Source organism: Lycorma delicatula, chromosome 7 (genome assembly GCF_047948215.1).
Source record: "Lycorma delicatula isolate Av1 chromosome 7, ASM4794821v1, whole genome shotgun sequence".
In the NCBI taxonomy this organism is placed as follows: Eukaryota; Metazoa; Arthropoda; class Insecta; order Hemiptera; family Fulgoridae; genus Lycorma; species Lycorma delicatula.
In genome coordinates, this window is record NC_134461.1 from 11,878,909 (window position 1) to 11,894,957 (window position 16,049).

At 33.3% G+C, this 16,049-nt stretch overlaps 1 protein-coding gene across 2 annotated transcripts in view; it reads right to left on the minus strand.

Moving 5' to 3' along the window:
- Positions 1-16,049, minus strand: part of LOC142327572 (sec1 family domain-containing protein 2-like) — a 45,915-nt gene that overhangs the window by 9,421 nt on the left and 20,445 nt on the right. For both annotated transcript variants that reach the window (XM_075370732.1, XM_075370731.1), the window contains exons 9-10: positions 15,727-15,829; positions 904-1,050 (exon numbers count right to left, since the gene is read on the minus strand). In XM_075370732.1, the coding sequence (XP_075226847.1) occupies positions 904-1,050; positions 15,727-15,829 (250 nt within the window). The remainder of the gene's footprint in view (positions 1-903; positions 1,051-15,726; positions 15,830-16,049) is intronic.

The following is a 16,049-nucleotide window of genomic DNA, read 5'->3' on the forward strand; positions in this document are numbered from 1 at the left end:
CGTTGTTGAGCAGAACCTTGTTCATGATCATCAATAAAATGATAATAGCCATTCCAGGAGAAATCAGCAAAGGTGTTTACATTGACAATCTGGCAATTGTACATGCCAATAACACTATAGTTACGATTAAGTATGAATTGCAACTAGTGATAAATGCCCTTAATGAAGTTGCAAGGAATAATGTTTTCAAATTTTTACCAGAGAAGTGTATACACTTCTGTAAGAAAAGAACTCCTCACTATAATCCTGTTTTGACCATCAATGATCAATTCAATAGAAAGACAATGTACGATTTTTAAGTCTACTATTAGATAAATCTTTACTTAGGGACTATATATACAAGACTAGTGTTAGATGGAAGAAAACCCTAAAAATTATTAAATGTTTACCAATCATCAATTGGGGCTCACATAAAGAAATATTACTGATATAAGAGTGTACTACATTTGAGGTTCTAGGAGTATTGACCTAATTTTGTGATTTATTTTGTTAGTTTCTGACAACATTTCATTAGAAATGGTTTGAGTGTTTAGAACTGTTTTTTTTTTTTTTTTTTTTTTTTAGGTTTTTAAGTATTTTACATCCCTTTACACCCTTGTCATCCTGAGTTTTTTGGGGGGTTTTTAATAACCTTTTGACAAGTCTATTTCTGGATGATCTGTTATGACACAACTCTATGGACTATGTTGCTGGAGTTTTTTAACAGGGAGGGAAAGAAATTTTTTTCTTTTTGATGTGGAAAGGAGGGGCTAATTTTCACAGTTCGATGCCCCAAAAACTTTAAAAAAATAAATATAATAATAAGTAGGTTAAATATACAGTGTATGACTTTTCCAACACCAGTAAGTGTATAATAAATACAAACTTATTTACTAAGAAATTAAGCAGATATTAACTACCAACCTGAAGCTTGACTTGCTACCAGATGACATACTTATCAGATCTGATGGTAACTCATTATTCTGTTGGTTTAATAAATCTTGTAGCAATTGTAGAATTAATGGACAATACTCAACAGGAAAAAGCCGACTTTCATTTCTGATCAAACTTCTGTAAGCAAGTTAAATAACAATAGTAACAATAACTGAAAGTATGTGGAATGTTTGTAAGTCTGTGCTAAAATGAAGAAGAAACACATTTTCAAGAAAATTTTTTTATATTTCTTAATATAATTAACTTTCAAATCCATAAAGTTTGTTCAATGGTATTCAAGTGTTGCTCGGGGCCATAATTTCTTCATAGGCCCATCCATTTCTTTTTTACAAAAATTGTTACTAACTTTCCATAAAAAACAAATTTCCTTTGCATTCCGTCTTGTAGAATTTACCCTTTCAAATCTAACCTGTTTTATTACCCTACAATAGTATGGTTTGAATTAAAACAGGAGGAGCTTGAAGAAAGAGCATGTATTTTATACTTTCAAAATATGTAACTGTACTTTCACAATAACTGATGCATTTATACAAATAATCTATAAAGAAATAATTTTTACAACTATACAAGTAAGTACAATTAAATTTAATTAATTAACCTTGCCTTGAGCATTGACAAACATGTTATAGGCAGTCAAAAACTATATAAGAAGGCATATACATACGCATACAAATTTACAATAAACAAATAACTAATGCAACTATACAGACAGAATATACATTCAAATAAACACAGCTTTTAAACTACAATACAAGAAATTCAAGGCTGCAATGACAAAACTAATCAAATGCTTGCCGGTAAACAACATTTTTTGTCTTTCCTTCTTGTTTGAAATAATAATAATAATCTTAAAAATATTCGAGAATGATTGAGAATACTCCAAAATATTCTAGAAACTTTTAGCAAATTCTACAATTTCCAAAATTTAACAATGTTTGAAAATATTTTAGAATATTCCCAAACGTTCCAGAATTTCAACATTTTATGTTTTAAGGTTCTTATTTCTCACCCCTCCCTTAGTGGTTCCAGTAGGGATGTCAAAGATTCACGGTATTTTTGCTCGGTTAGTAATTGTCCCAAGTTTGATGAAATCAGTCCTGTGGAACAAACGTGTGTACTCGCAAACATACGTAAATATAGAATGAATTTTATTTTAACTAAGATTTTATTTTATTCAAAATAGACAGATATTTCATGAATAACTTCATCATTTAATGTAATCATTTCTGTTTTCTAGCAAACCCTTCATTTATTTCGAAAGAGATAATGGTTTGAAGGTGTTTGAAGAAGAATTTTGAGCATAATTTGAACAATTTTGCTATTTTTTTTTTTGTTTTTTGGAGGGAAAAAAACCTTATCACGTTACCACTGCCCAGAAAATAAAAAAATTTAAAGTATAAAAAAAAAAAATATAAAATTAACAAAAACTAAAATTAAAACAAATAAAAAAATATTTAACTAATATATTAATAAACAAAACAAAAGAAAAACTTATAACTACTCTCACAGCTAACTAAAGAATTACATATAACTATTACCACAGATAAAATTCCTTAAAATAAGTAATATTCAAAGAATATATATACATAAAACTAATATAAAATAAATATTAATTGTAACAACAATAACATTAAATACTATGTAAAATACTAATACATTGAAGATATAAAATTACCCGGTTTAAAACGTCTTTGTCATTGCCCAAGATTCGGCGAATGTTTCTGGGCAATTGAAATTTATGATACAAGCCTGCATAACGCATGCAATCCACAAGGATGTTCCACACAGTCAAGCAGCAGTTGCATCGTATGTGTACTGGTGCGTTTACTGCTAACATCACATACCCAAGAGTAACTCTTGTATGTCCTATCTGCAATCAACAGAGGACCACTTCCTCACGACGACTTTTCCTGTATGACGAATCCCATGGTAACACAGAATCTTTAATGAGTCGGAGTTTGTTATCTACTGTAGCCATCCAGTCATCTTCATCTTGTCACCTTGCTCGAAGAGTGAGTTTTACATAGTTAATGAAGTTGAATGTAGTAACACGAGTAGTGAAGGATGGTTGACAACATGCGTCTTTAGCAGCAGAATCTGCATGTTCATTAATCAGAATCCTCACATGGCTACGGATCCAGCAGAAACTCACTTGTGTGTTGCGATGGTTCAACTTGGCGATTGCATTATAGATGTCAATGACGACAGGATGTCTGGAATTAAAATTTTCTAAGGCTTGGAGAGCACTACACGAGTCACTACAAAGAAGGACACGATGGTGCTTAGGGTTAATGATATTCAAAGTCTTACTTATAGCATATTGTTCAGCAGTAAAGACACTCGTAATACCAGGTAGACCAAATATATGGGTTTGGTCATTAACAATAAATGCGAATCAAACGGTCGTTTTGTTTTAATCCATCTGTGTATACTACTGCGTCTGGGTTTGTCTTGGAGAGAATATGATGAAACATTTTCTGAAAGAAAATAGGTGGTGTCGATTCTTTATTGTTTATCATGAGGTCAAAAATAAAATTTATAAGGTTGATTCTCCATGGAGGATATGAAAATGGAAAAACTGGAAGAATAGAAGGTGCGTGAACATTCATAATGTACAGTAAATGCCAGGTACACATACCTACAGGTGCAGTATAATGTGGATGGTTCTCGTATCTTCAAAAATAATTTCCAAGGACTGCATCAAAACCCAGGTGATTTGGCTGTACCTTAAGACGGGTAAAATAAGATGTTAAAACCTGGTCCCATCTATCCCAAACTGATGGTTCACCACAGTCAACAAGGATGCTTACGACAGGGCTTGATCTAAAGGCACCTGTAGCAAGCTGTAGGAAAGCATGATGTACAGCATTTTAAGCACGGTATTACGCACTGAAGAGTAGGCAATACAACCATAATTCAAACGAGAATGAACTAAGGAATAGTAAAAAGAAACATACGCGACCGATCGGCACCCCAATTAGTATTGCTAAGGACTCGCAGCATATCTAAAAGTTTGGAACATTTCGTTTTTAATTCTTTGATGTGTTTGACCCATGTATGGTGACTATCAAAAACTAAACCTAAAAATCTGACATCAGGAGAGATAACTCTCCACCGAGAAATACTTGCAGAATAAAGGGGTCCCACAGATGAGAAAAGACTACACACTTTGTTTTCTCATATGAAAATGTAAAGCCTTGGACCAAGCTTCAAGGCGAAATACAGTGTTCTGTAGTAGTCTCTCTGCTGTGGCTGTTGAAAGTGATGCAATATATACAGCAAAATCACAACAAATAAAGAACATGAAACAGGCGTCTGCACACATGTAATAATATTGTTGATGGCTATAGAAAATATGTTGGCACTTAATACACTTCTTTGAGGTACTCGATTCTCTAAGATGACACTACCTGAGAGAAATCTGTAACACGAACATGGAAAGTTCTGTCATGACAATGGCTTCTGACCATATGGGTGATGGGTGGCAAGACTTGCGTAGAGAATAAATCATTACAAATATTCAATAGGTGTTGTAATGCCAAATGAGGAAGGTGTGAGAGCATACCGAAACGAATGTTGTCAGGTCCAGAGATGTCACGTGAGTTTTTAGTGCGTGTGACAACTCGCTGAATGCAAATGGAGCATTTATTTCACTGACCGAATCACCAATGTTCAGCGATGATACTTCCATCTGCATCTTGTACCTTTGACATTTGTTACTATATGATGAAGTGAGAAACAAGAGACGAGCGGAAAGAATTTACTAAGGTAGCTGCCACTGTAACCCTGAGAATAGATTGTTTTGGTGACCTGCAAATTGCACGGATCTTTTTCCATAAAGTAGACATGGAAGTAGCGCTTGAAATGGTGTCCACATATTTCCTCCTAGTGTCCAAGAATACCCAACGGCATACTGCTCTAGCCTTATGATACAAACCTAGATGTTCATTTGTAGGCCTGCAGTTAAATTTACGCAGTGCAAATTTATTTGCGTGAGGAGAGTTGACATTTCTAGAGCACTGAACTTACAGTTTGGTGAGAGATAGAAATTGCAGATATGCAATTTGAAGGGGATAGAGACCTTCACAACAACAGCAGGAATAAGGGTAGCTAGTGGTTTCCTTGAAATTGACACCTTATTCCGCATGAAAATAGCAACTCCACCACTCTCTCTACTGTCTATTAGACAGTCATATCTCTCACAAGAGTTGACCTCTGAGTGTTATTGCATCTTGTTGTAAAAAATGTGTTTCTTGGAAGTACATGATTCATATCATAAGTACATGGTTCATATGCACGTGTCAATACTATAATATCCTCAATGCGGGACTGAAAACCTCTAACGTTCCACTATATAATGTTCATAAGTAAAGGTAGTTATAGATACAGAATTTTAGGAAAATTTATAAAAATTAGTTATATGTGATCTGGTTTTTCTTTTGCATGTTTTTGATAGTAACGAACTCTGATGTCCTGGGGTCAGGTGATTCCTCAACCATATCCTCCAGTACAGAAGGTGATGGAGGAGGGGATTTTGTAGATGATATCCCAGAGGGGGTGGTTGCGGGGACTCCCTTAAAAGAAAGCTTAACAGATAGCTTACCGCCAGATGTGATTATTCTTGTCCACACAAGTAAAACTTTGGGGACAGGGACTTTCAGAAAGATCCCAATATTGGATTCAATAACTGCAACTAACGCACATTTTTCATCTTCATGGTAGTTAGCGTCACCGTGGCCTTCCTTTGCACACTGAGCACAGATATCTGTTTTTGGGCAAGATGTTGTAGTGTGACCATATCCTTGGCATTTTAAACACTTGATATGGATTGGGTATGAATGATCTTACTCGAACCAACAGGTAACCCACTTTAATCTTTTCTGGTGGTACCAGGAGATTAAATGTTAATATAAGAGAAGGTGTTGGTTCTTCTGTTCTGCCTTTCTGTTTCATTATACGTTTCACAACTACAATTTCTTGGATTCGAAGCTCATCAGCTATTTCTGTTATGTTCAGCTGGATAAGGTCTCTACAAAAAAATTACTCCCCGACTGATACTTAGTCTTGTGGCACACCGTACCTACATTTATACCGCCCATATTAGTGACACGTAAGAGAGTTCTATTCTGTTTATCATTATGAGTTTCAAATAATATCGATCCGTCTCTTAATTCTTTTATGTACTTTGGTAAGCCATGATCCTGATTACCTTGTGGACAGAGGCACAAGGATCCCTGGAACAGATCCGCTTAGGTGCAGATCTGCTCCAGGGAGTGGATCAAGCAATACTCACCCCAGGGAGGTGTCCATCTGACTCAAATGTATGGGTTGCTTCACAATTCACTTCACAATCCGAACTGTGATAATCTATTACTGATATCCTCATCACACAAAGCTGATCGAGGCCTTTTGACAAGATTGGGTTTGGTGGCTTTTTCACATGGATCACCAACCATCATACAAGTTCCTGGTAGACTTGTAATTTTGGTCCCATGAGTACTGGTGATATAATGGACTACTCCAGCAGATCGCATGTGTACTGGAGCTAGCGCTAAATACGACTGGGTTCGCCCAGGTGCCCAGAGGACATCGTTCGAGACTCACTATTTAGAGTCATCCACCCATCGGCAAGGTAGTTTCCATCTTCGATTACGGTTATGTTTCATAAGGTGCCGCAACATCACTGAGTGTAAGTGTAAGAAGAAATACTGTAAAGTGTTATGTAAGGGTATATCTTTTAATTTGTATAGTATTCTTGGTATAGTGTATGTTTATAGTGTAAAGTATTCTGAAGCTAAGTGTGTAGTAGGAAGAAAAGCTGCAGAGGCTAGGCCCATGGGGACGCTAACCCCTTAAGTCTTAAAGAATAAGACTCCCTGTCAGGGAATTTTACTGTTGCTAGAGCAGAAGAGTGAGCTGGTACATTGTCTTACTGAAAAAGAACCTTCTTTTTTCCAAATGTGGTTGGTTTTTTTTTTATTTCCTCATTTATATGATTAGCCAAAGATGCATAATACTTGATTGACTCAAATGACTGCAAACACAGAATTATAAATATATTTGACTAAAACTCGCTGTATGCTCCTAGTGAAGATACAGGAAAGTAAGAATGACTTACAACAATATATTGCAAGTGCCAGCTTTTCAATTTACAAAGACTTACCGAACATTCCTGGTAGTAGAAAATTTATTTAAAATAATGCAATTGAGATAACCGATTAAATAATTTTATTTGGATTAGTCTTTAATTTCCCATCATATTTCAATCTCATGAAACCAATTACAGGCTTCCATTTACTTATTTACAAGAATTTGCATAAGCAAATGTATTTTTATAGAAAAAAATCAAGTGAATGAAATAATTGTGTTAACATATAAACTCTTATATTCTAATATTATTTATCCACCCCCCCCCCCCCCAAAAGTGCACACACCCAAACAAAAATTATAATTTGCTAATTGAAATGAATGAATTCCTTTCAGGTGTAAACGATGAAACATAAAAATATGCAATACAGCCTAAGTAATAACAAAATTTAAAACAACAAACAAAACTAATCAATTTAATAACAAGATATTAAAAAAAAAAGGAATAAGATGATAAAATAAAACTATTTTTTATTAGATAAATACAGATGTATGCAAAATAAAGGCGCAAGTATAAAAATTATAACAGCAAGTCTGTAAAGCATAAAAACCTTTCAGAAATGCAATTACTTGCTGAAAAATTACATAAAAATAGGTTATTGATATGATCTTGGTGTCAAATGTTTTTGTATTTTAATGTGCTATTCAAATAACAAAAAATAATTTAATAACCAAAGTGCCAGATTTTTTTTTTTTTTGTTAATATATAATTGCATTAAAAATTTTTTTCTAATAATTCTCAAGTTTGGTATGATGTAGCTTCAAAACAAGAAATTTTTTTACAATGGGAAACCTAATAATTATTTTTAGAATATATTTATCTAATAAAGTGTAAAATTAAAATTAAAACTCGTTTGCATGAAAAATAGATAATGAATGAATCATAAAATTAGTTTTTTACATTAATTAAGCCTCATAATGTAAAACGTTACAATCTAATAATTAAAGCTACTTACATTTTTCCAATTCCATATTTAGTCACCAAGGCACTGATAATAAAAGTTTAAAACACTATTTACACTTTTTATGTTTTTAAAATGTTTTATTTACATTTATGCTTCAAGAAACAAAGAGAGTGACAGCCTTCCTGGCACTTGAAGCATATTATCCATGATCTTTTGCTTCTTCTTGGAGGTTCTGAATTTTTCCTCTATTTGAACAGATCCAGCAAGTTTTTTATTTTTTTCCTGGAAGTTTTTCCAACTGTTGAGAAGACATGCACTACTACTGTCACTGCCCTCACCACGCCGTTACTTTACCTAAGCATCACCAACCTCTTGAACGATAGAAATAATAAATTGGTATCTATCAAGAGGCTTAGTTGAATTTTGTCTACATGTTAACTGGTGCAAAATATATAAATTTAACAGCATTCTAGAAAAAAAATAGAAAGTGACTTTCTTCCAATATTTAACTGTAGGTCACTCATCTAGATAAGAACAGAGCATCATATCCAATGCATCAATCCCACCCATGTAGCTGTTATAATCTACGATGATAGCAGGTTTCTCCTTCATTACAAGTCTACTGTGCTGATTATTAGTAACAAATATTTTTTTTTTTTTATTTTTGGTAGAAATAAATAACACCGGTTTAGTCTGCGTTTTTTCTCACGATAAGCTAAATTACCTTTTTATAAATATAAGATTATATTACGTTTTTTCCTACTTTTAAAAAAGTTATCAATAAAAATACCACACCCCTTTTTCAAATAATTATAAGCCAAAATAATTTTTTTTACAACAGTATAAACTAGACCAAAATTTTTCATGTCATTTGTGTCTTCAGTTGACTTTGTATCTTTATAGAAAAATAATTTCAAACAATATTTTGAAATGGCATTGCATAAAACCCAAAACTTGATCCCCCAACGGTGCTTATTTGGTAAGTACTGCATCAGAATTGTTTGGTTCTTGGTCCCTATTAAGCTTTTATTAATCAAAATTTGTTGGTTGGCTGTATAGAAATATATTATTGCAGTTATCTACCGGAAGTTGAAATTTCTGAGATGGATCAAAACCATGTTTATTCGATTTAGGCAACTTAAAGTTGTCAAACATATGAAAGAACTCAAATCTAGCCCAGGTAAACATTTTGTCAAACCGTGGAATAAATTGAGAGTCATTCTTACTCCAATAAGATTTTACAGTTGGTTTTCTGTTTAGGCCAATGTTAAAGATAATAACAAAAGTCAATATTTCAGATGTTGTAGCGGTACCTAAGACTGCAGATGGCTGAGAAGTGAAATCCTGGTAGCCCTAGTCATGTTAGAAAGGGATTGGTTAGCATATCTGTTTGTTTCTCTTACAAATATGTTTAGCAGCATTTCAGCAAAAAAAATTTAGAAAAGTCTATTGGATTTCTAGCTGTTGAAGGAATGTGTTTCATGTGCGGTGGATTTTCAGGAAAGCCAAAATTGTCTTCAAATATTGGTGGGCTAGACTCTGAAATATCTTCCCGCTCACTTTCACCATCATTATTATAAGAACTATCAGAATTTCAATCACCGAGAACTTGCTTTTTAACAGGAGTAGGCCTAGCCTGTTACCAAACATTCTGTGTAAACTCACTTTCACCTGCATCGCTTACCGTACTAATATTTCATGAGGAAAACAAGGGTCCTGATGTTGAGTCTTGGTCAGGATTATAATCAGGGTCAATATCAATATTACCACTGAACATATCATAAATACTACTATCGTTACTATCAAAGTCGGATAGAGCAAATTCACGGTCTATTTCACTACTTATAACAAGTTCATCTGCCATTGTTAATAAATACAGTATTACACACTTAAAACAAAGATAAAATAACAAAACAAATACCGATAATATAACTACACAGAAAAAAACAAGCAAACCTGATCATATGTAAACAATGACATTCATACCAGACTGTGACTGGACTGACATCAGCACAAGGTGTTCTAAACAAAGAACTATGTTGATTTTGTTTTTATTACACATTTATCAGGATAGTCAACTATTTTCATAGTAGTATTAACATTACACAAAATCTTCTAACAATCACATTTCGTACAAAAGTAAGCTTAAATAACTGGAAAAACAAAAATAAACAAAGCGGGCTATAGATCGCCTGCTCAGTCTTTTTCACAAAACTCCAGCAGGCGATGCTTGGTCTTTCTTGTATTGCATGTGCGGGCGATAAATTGCCTGCTTGGTTCTAAAAGGGTTAAGGTTATTTATTTATTTATTTTTTTGTTTTTTTAATTTTGGGAATATTAATAAATAACTTTTGTAAAAAACGTTTTTGCTAAATTTCACCCCCACCCCTAAAAACGGTTTTAATTTTGAAGAGTTATAGAAGGCAGTACAAGCGGTGATTTTCATTGTAGTTTTTTAAAAATATTTTTGTGAAAAATTATTAAAAAAAAACATTTTTTGTGTAAAATATTTTTGTTAAATTGCAACCCCGCTCCAAAAAATAGTAACAATTTTGAAAGAATGCAGAAGGGAGTACAGCAGGTCATTGCAGTTTCTTCTATTAGCATCTCGTTGCATCCACAAACTTGTTCCCCACCAAAGCGGGGTCTTAACCCAGCCAACCCTCCCCATTGCATACCACACATCCCACTTAGCGGCTTGAGTACTGCTGTAATTGTCTGCTATGTTGTGATGTCACAGGTGAGCGGTAGAATTAAATAAATGAATAATATTTAAAATGTAAAAGTTTATTTAAAGTGGCTGCTAGTATTGCCACACCTGCATGAATGAAATATGATATGTGCGCGCGCGTTACAATCATTGAATTAAACAAATAATATTATACTTAAATAAAATGAAAAATATTTTAAATTAAGTTTTGTGCGTATGTGTGTGTAAGCTCTGCATCAGAAAAAAACATGTGACAGGAAATCCTACAACTGTGTTTAAGCTTTTTTCTTGACTATAAGAAACTGAAAAACTATTTACATTCTAAATGTTGAAGTTTAAATGGATCTTTAAAAATAATAATGATTAAAATTTATTTATTTGAATTTTAAAATTATTAAAAGGAAATGCCAAAATAAAGGTAAATTATTTTTGTTTCACTTCAACTGCAATAATGATGTTAAAAAGGTAATTGATTTTTAGATCTGTTCAATGAAGAGTTCTAAATTTCCTAATACTATATGTTTTTATCTTATATGTTTCTGAAACAGTAGAAAGCCGTTAGACAACAACAGTGATAATGTACACATTGATGTGTATAGTATATTCTGTTGTTTATGATTTAAATATTAGATGGCTTTTTCACAAAACAGTCAGACAGAATGTTTATAGTATTGAACTCATGTAACTTTTGTTTTTGTCCAGAATCTGCTAAGTTCAGTTACGGTCAGGTCTCTGCCATGAAGCTTATTTGTACAAATTTATTAAGTTCAATTCTTCTTTGGTAAATCAGGTTAGATGTATTTGATTATATTAACTGTTTGATTATATTCTAGTCGGTGGCAAGAAGCAATCTAGTTTTTGATTCCTCCCAACATTCAGATGTGGTTTGGCATCACAATGCCCTTGAATAGGAGGAAGGTACAGTTAAGCTTTTACTTAAGGGTGGCAACACAAGTATCCTACTATTAGTTCCTCATATAAGCCCCTGAAATTGCTGCTGGTTATTGATAAAGTCTTTGAGAAGATACTACATACTTGCGCATAAATGAAAGGTTGACGTCGCAACAATTATTGATGGAGAATCAGTACGGTTTTCATCCTGGTAAAGGGACAGAAGATGCTATCCTAAAAGTTTTATTGTGAGGAATAGTCATGCCGGGTATGTCTTGGGGATTTTCCTGGACATATCTAGTGCATTTAATCATCTGTGGTGGCCCTCCGCTTTGCATCAGTTATAGAGACGTGAATGTACTTGAAGTGAAATGCAGGTAATTCATAGTTATTTAAGTCATCGAGATGTTCTGCTTTGTGAAGGTGGCCACAAAGTAGTAAAGACATTGTCCTCAAGACAGTGTACTGGGCCCTTTGTTATGGATTATAGAGTTTGATTATCTGATGCAGCTGAGGTTGCGTGACTGTTGTCACGTTATCACTTATGCTAATAACAGACTGCTGCTGGTCAAAGGATCAAAGGATGCACGCAGAACGAGATTGAACTTAGAGCTTCTCAGGCCTGTAGGATAATAGAGCTATGGGGCCATCAGCATAAGATGGCATTCAGCCCAGATAAAATTACAATGATGTTGCTGAAAGGCTGTTTGACTGAGAAGTAATGAGTGCGTATATGTATGTCAGGCCACCAAATCCATTATGTTCAGGTTCAGAAGTATACTTCAGGCTGCTCAATGACAAAAATGTTCGATTCAAGAAGCATTTATGTGTTGCAAAGAAGGCCAATACTACCTTCTTAGGTATTCAATTTGAGGTGAATCCAGATTTGGGTCCAAATTTTAAGACTACATACCATCCTTTACAAAGGTGTGTATGAGGTAATTATGCTATATGCCGCACCTGTATGGGCAGATAGGCTAAAATATAAAACTTATAGGGATATTTTACTTAGGCCCAGAAACTCTTGCTCTTAACAATAATAGGGGGTTATCGCACTATCTCTCACGAGGCTGTTCTGGTGACTGCTGGAGTGAAGCCCATTGTTGTTGCAGTTCAGTGTCAACAGCGTTATTTTACAAAAAAGTCAGGTGAATTAACTTCTACAAAAGTTAGAGACTGAGAATAATGGATTTCAATTGTGCAGGAGAGATGGGATGATGGGTTACACACATGGTCTCTTCCCTGATGCGAGGAGTTCACGCCTCTTGGATGTCTCCTAATAAATATGCCACAAATTTTCTTTCGGGCTGTGGTGCTTTTAGGGATAAATTAGCTCATTTTGGATTGGCTGATTCAGGTCTGTGTCCAATTTGTGGTATAACAGATGATGCTTTTCACGTTTTGTATGTCTGTCTTTGTTATGAGGACTGATGATTAGAGGTTATGAGGCAGCTCGAAGATATTGGACCTTATGTGAATTTGACTGTCAATTGGAAAAGCCAGACCAAATGGGTTATAGTAGAGTTTTATGAAATATTTGGTTTTTCAGTGAGTTGGGGAGGGCGTATATGAATGGATGTTCATGTAATAGAGGTGGCTAGGGTCGCTTAGGCATTCTAGTTGCCATGATATGCATTTTGACATTTTGTTTGGTGTTAATTGTTTTTGTTTTGTTATTTTGCGGTGTTGTTCATTTAATTTTCTTTTGTTGTAGGACATTTAGCTCAAAATTTGTTATTTGTTCTACTCAGTCTATTTTGTATGAGTAGTTTTGGTTATTTGTTTTTCGTTATGTTAGTTTACATCGATGGAAATGTTCTTTGTGGCATTTGAAGGCATTCTGACAGAGACCAAGATGATGACTGTGAGAGATGTCAATCAGTCTATGGGTCTAGAAGATGACTTCCAGTAAAGCTCATCAGGGCAAGGTACAGAGGATGGTATGGCGACCGGAATCATCACATGGTGGGATTTTCCCCTTCGAGGTCAAGATTAGAAACAGTGATGTTATTGTGTGTCTCTCTCTCTATATGCAATACAAATAATACTGTCTGCAAATAATATTAATACAGAAATTTCCTTATTTCCTTTTACGGTGGGAAATTTTCATTACAAAAAGAAGTGGAAAATTCAGTTGATAAACTATCTGAATAGTATTCAAAAGTTATTGGCAAAAATTGGCTGGGTGTTATTATTTGTTTGCTATACAAATGGTGAAAAAACCAACAGTAAGCAGATATAGTAGATGACTTAAACTGTCAAAAGAGTGAAAACAGACAGCTTGTAGATTTCAATAGAGTATTCTTATGATTTAGCGTATAGCATATGAGCGAGTTCAATTTCTAAAAAGTGTCCACACACTGGTGCCCAAGTAAATGACTAAGAAAAACAAAATTAATCACCAGACGTGCAAGTGTTATTTTGATATATCTTTCATTACTGGAAATGATGATATCCCTAAAAGGACTGTAGTTATCAATGAAATATTGATCCATCAATACTGGCCTTAGTTAAAGTTCCCCAGTCAGTAAGGTTATGTTTACAGTGTTTTGGGATTCCTAATTAGCACTGCTGGCCCATTTACTAAAGCAAGAAATTGATGAACTATAGTAGTAAATTTTTAACTTCTTTCTTACGATTCTGCTTAAACTCAAGAAATTTTTACTTGTTTGGTTAACCAAAAACTCACCTTACTGAGTATGAACATGAAGTGCAAAAACAGTTGAGCTGCTCAAAGACTATGTTGAAAATAAAAATTGTTTTTAGTAAATACCACACTCAGTATTTTTTTAACAGCCATTGTGACCAGTTTACTAATTTTCCCTGATATAACATTAGTCACAAAATCCAAATCCAAGTACTTGATGTCAGTTAACAATAATTAAGACCAAATAGGCTCTGCATAGCTGTTTTATACTCATTACAAATATTAGCAACTAAAGAGGGCAATTACTTTTGAAACTTACTATAACTTAAATGAAAGAGTGAAAAATACATTAAACTTTCGTAATGAAGTTCTATATATTTTTAAATTAAATTTAAAAAAATAATAACCTGACTCTGGAAATTAATTAAGTATATAAAATGATGGCAAGGGGATATGAAAGCTGGCAGTTCAAGGGTTAAAAATGAAGGATGTTGAACAAGGTTTTCTGAACACTGGAGCACACTCTTCTCTCTTAATTATATAAATTTGTACAACGTTAAGTAAAGCCATAGTAGCACTCCCTTATCTTCCTTTAGTCATCATTCCAGATTCATGAGTTTCATAAAATTAATGTAGAATTTTGGTAATAAAAGGCCTATGCATAGAAAAATTGACACAAAATGCATTTTATAATTGATAAAATTGTTTATTGAAATGGCTACTATTACTTACTTTTATGGAAAGTAAATGGCTTGTTTCTCAACTGTTCCTGACCATTTTGATTTTTGATCTAAGGGTCAGCTCCTTAACTATTTAAACAGGAGATACTTATATAACTAATATTGTACCTTACTATACAAGGTATTATCAATATTGAATAATGCCTTCTATTTTCTTGATAATTAATTCACTACAGTTGTTATTCAAGTAGAGTCTTAAGAGCAGCCCCAGGTTTAATAAGAAATTTTTAAATAACTACTAATTTTCACAGCTTTTATTATTAATAACTTTTATTATATAAGTACTGATATAGTTTGCATAAGTGTTATTATTATTATTTTGTTTAAGGGAAGATATTATTTATTAGTTAGTTGTCAAGTTATAAAAAGAATGTGACGATAAATAACATTAACTTGCTACTCCAGCTGATGGCTGGAGTACATTCCGCAAGCCAAGTGAATTTTTATTTTTCATTTGTTTTGTTTGTAAAATGTTTGAAGGGAAAGATAATTTATTTAAATCTCCCTTTCTTTATTTATGTATAATATGTACACTGTAGTATTTAGTATGCATTTTGTATATAGCTGCTACTGAATAAAATTTGTACATTATTATTATTATTATTATTTTACTATCATCTATAGAAACTGCTGGAGCTACTACAAATACACTGTTAAAATTCATTCTTGGCTGAATTACTGTATTAGTAACTGGTCGTTACATTTGATAAATGACATGTAGATATAATATAACATGTGAAAAATCTAAAATACCTGTATTTAGTTAAGTGATTCCTAGCTTCAGATAAAGACTTTAGTGTTGTAAAAATATCTTTCACTAACACTTCAACATCATCACTTGTCATATCAGCACAGACTGAAAAACATAAAAAATACCACAAAATATTAATAATTCTATTAAAAATTAATGAACAGTTTTATACTAATACGTGTAATTGATTCACAACTTTAGACAGATTAAAGCAATTCAAAATTTAGCCATATTGCTTTTCTATTTGATATTAAAGCTGAAATACACTAAGTTAATAATTAATTATGTTTTATACATTCTGATTTTGCCTATTAACTAAGCATTT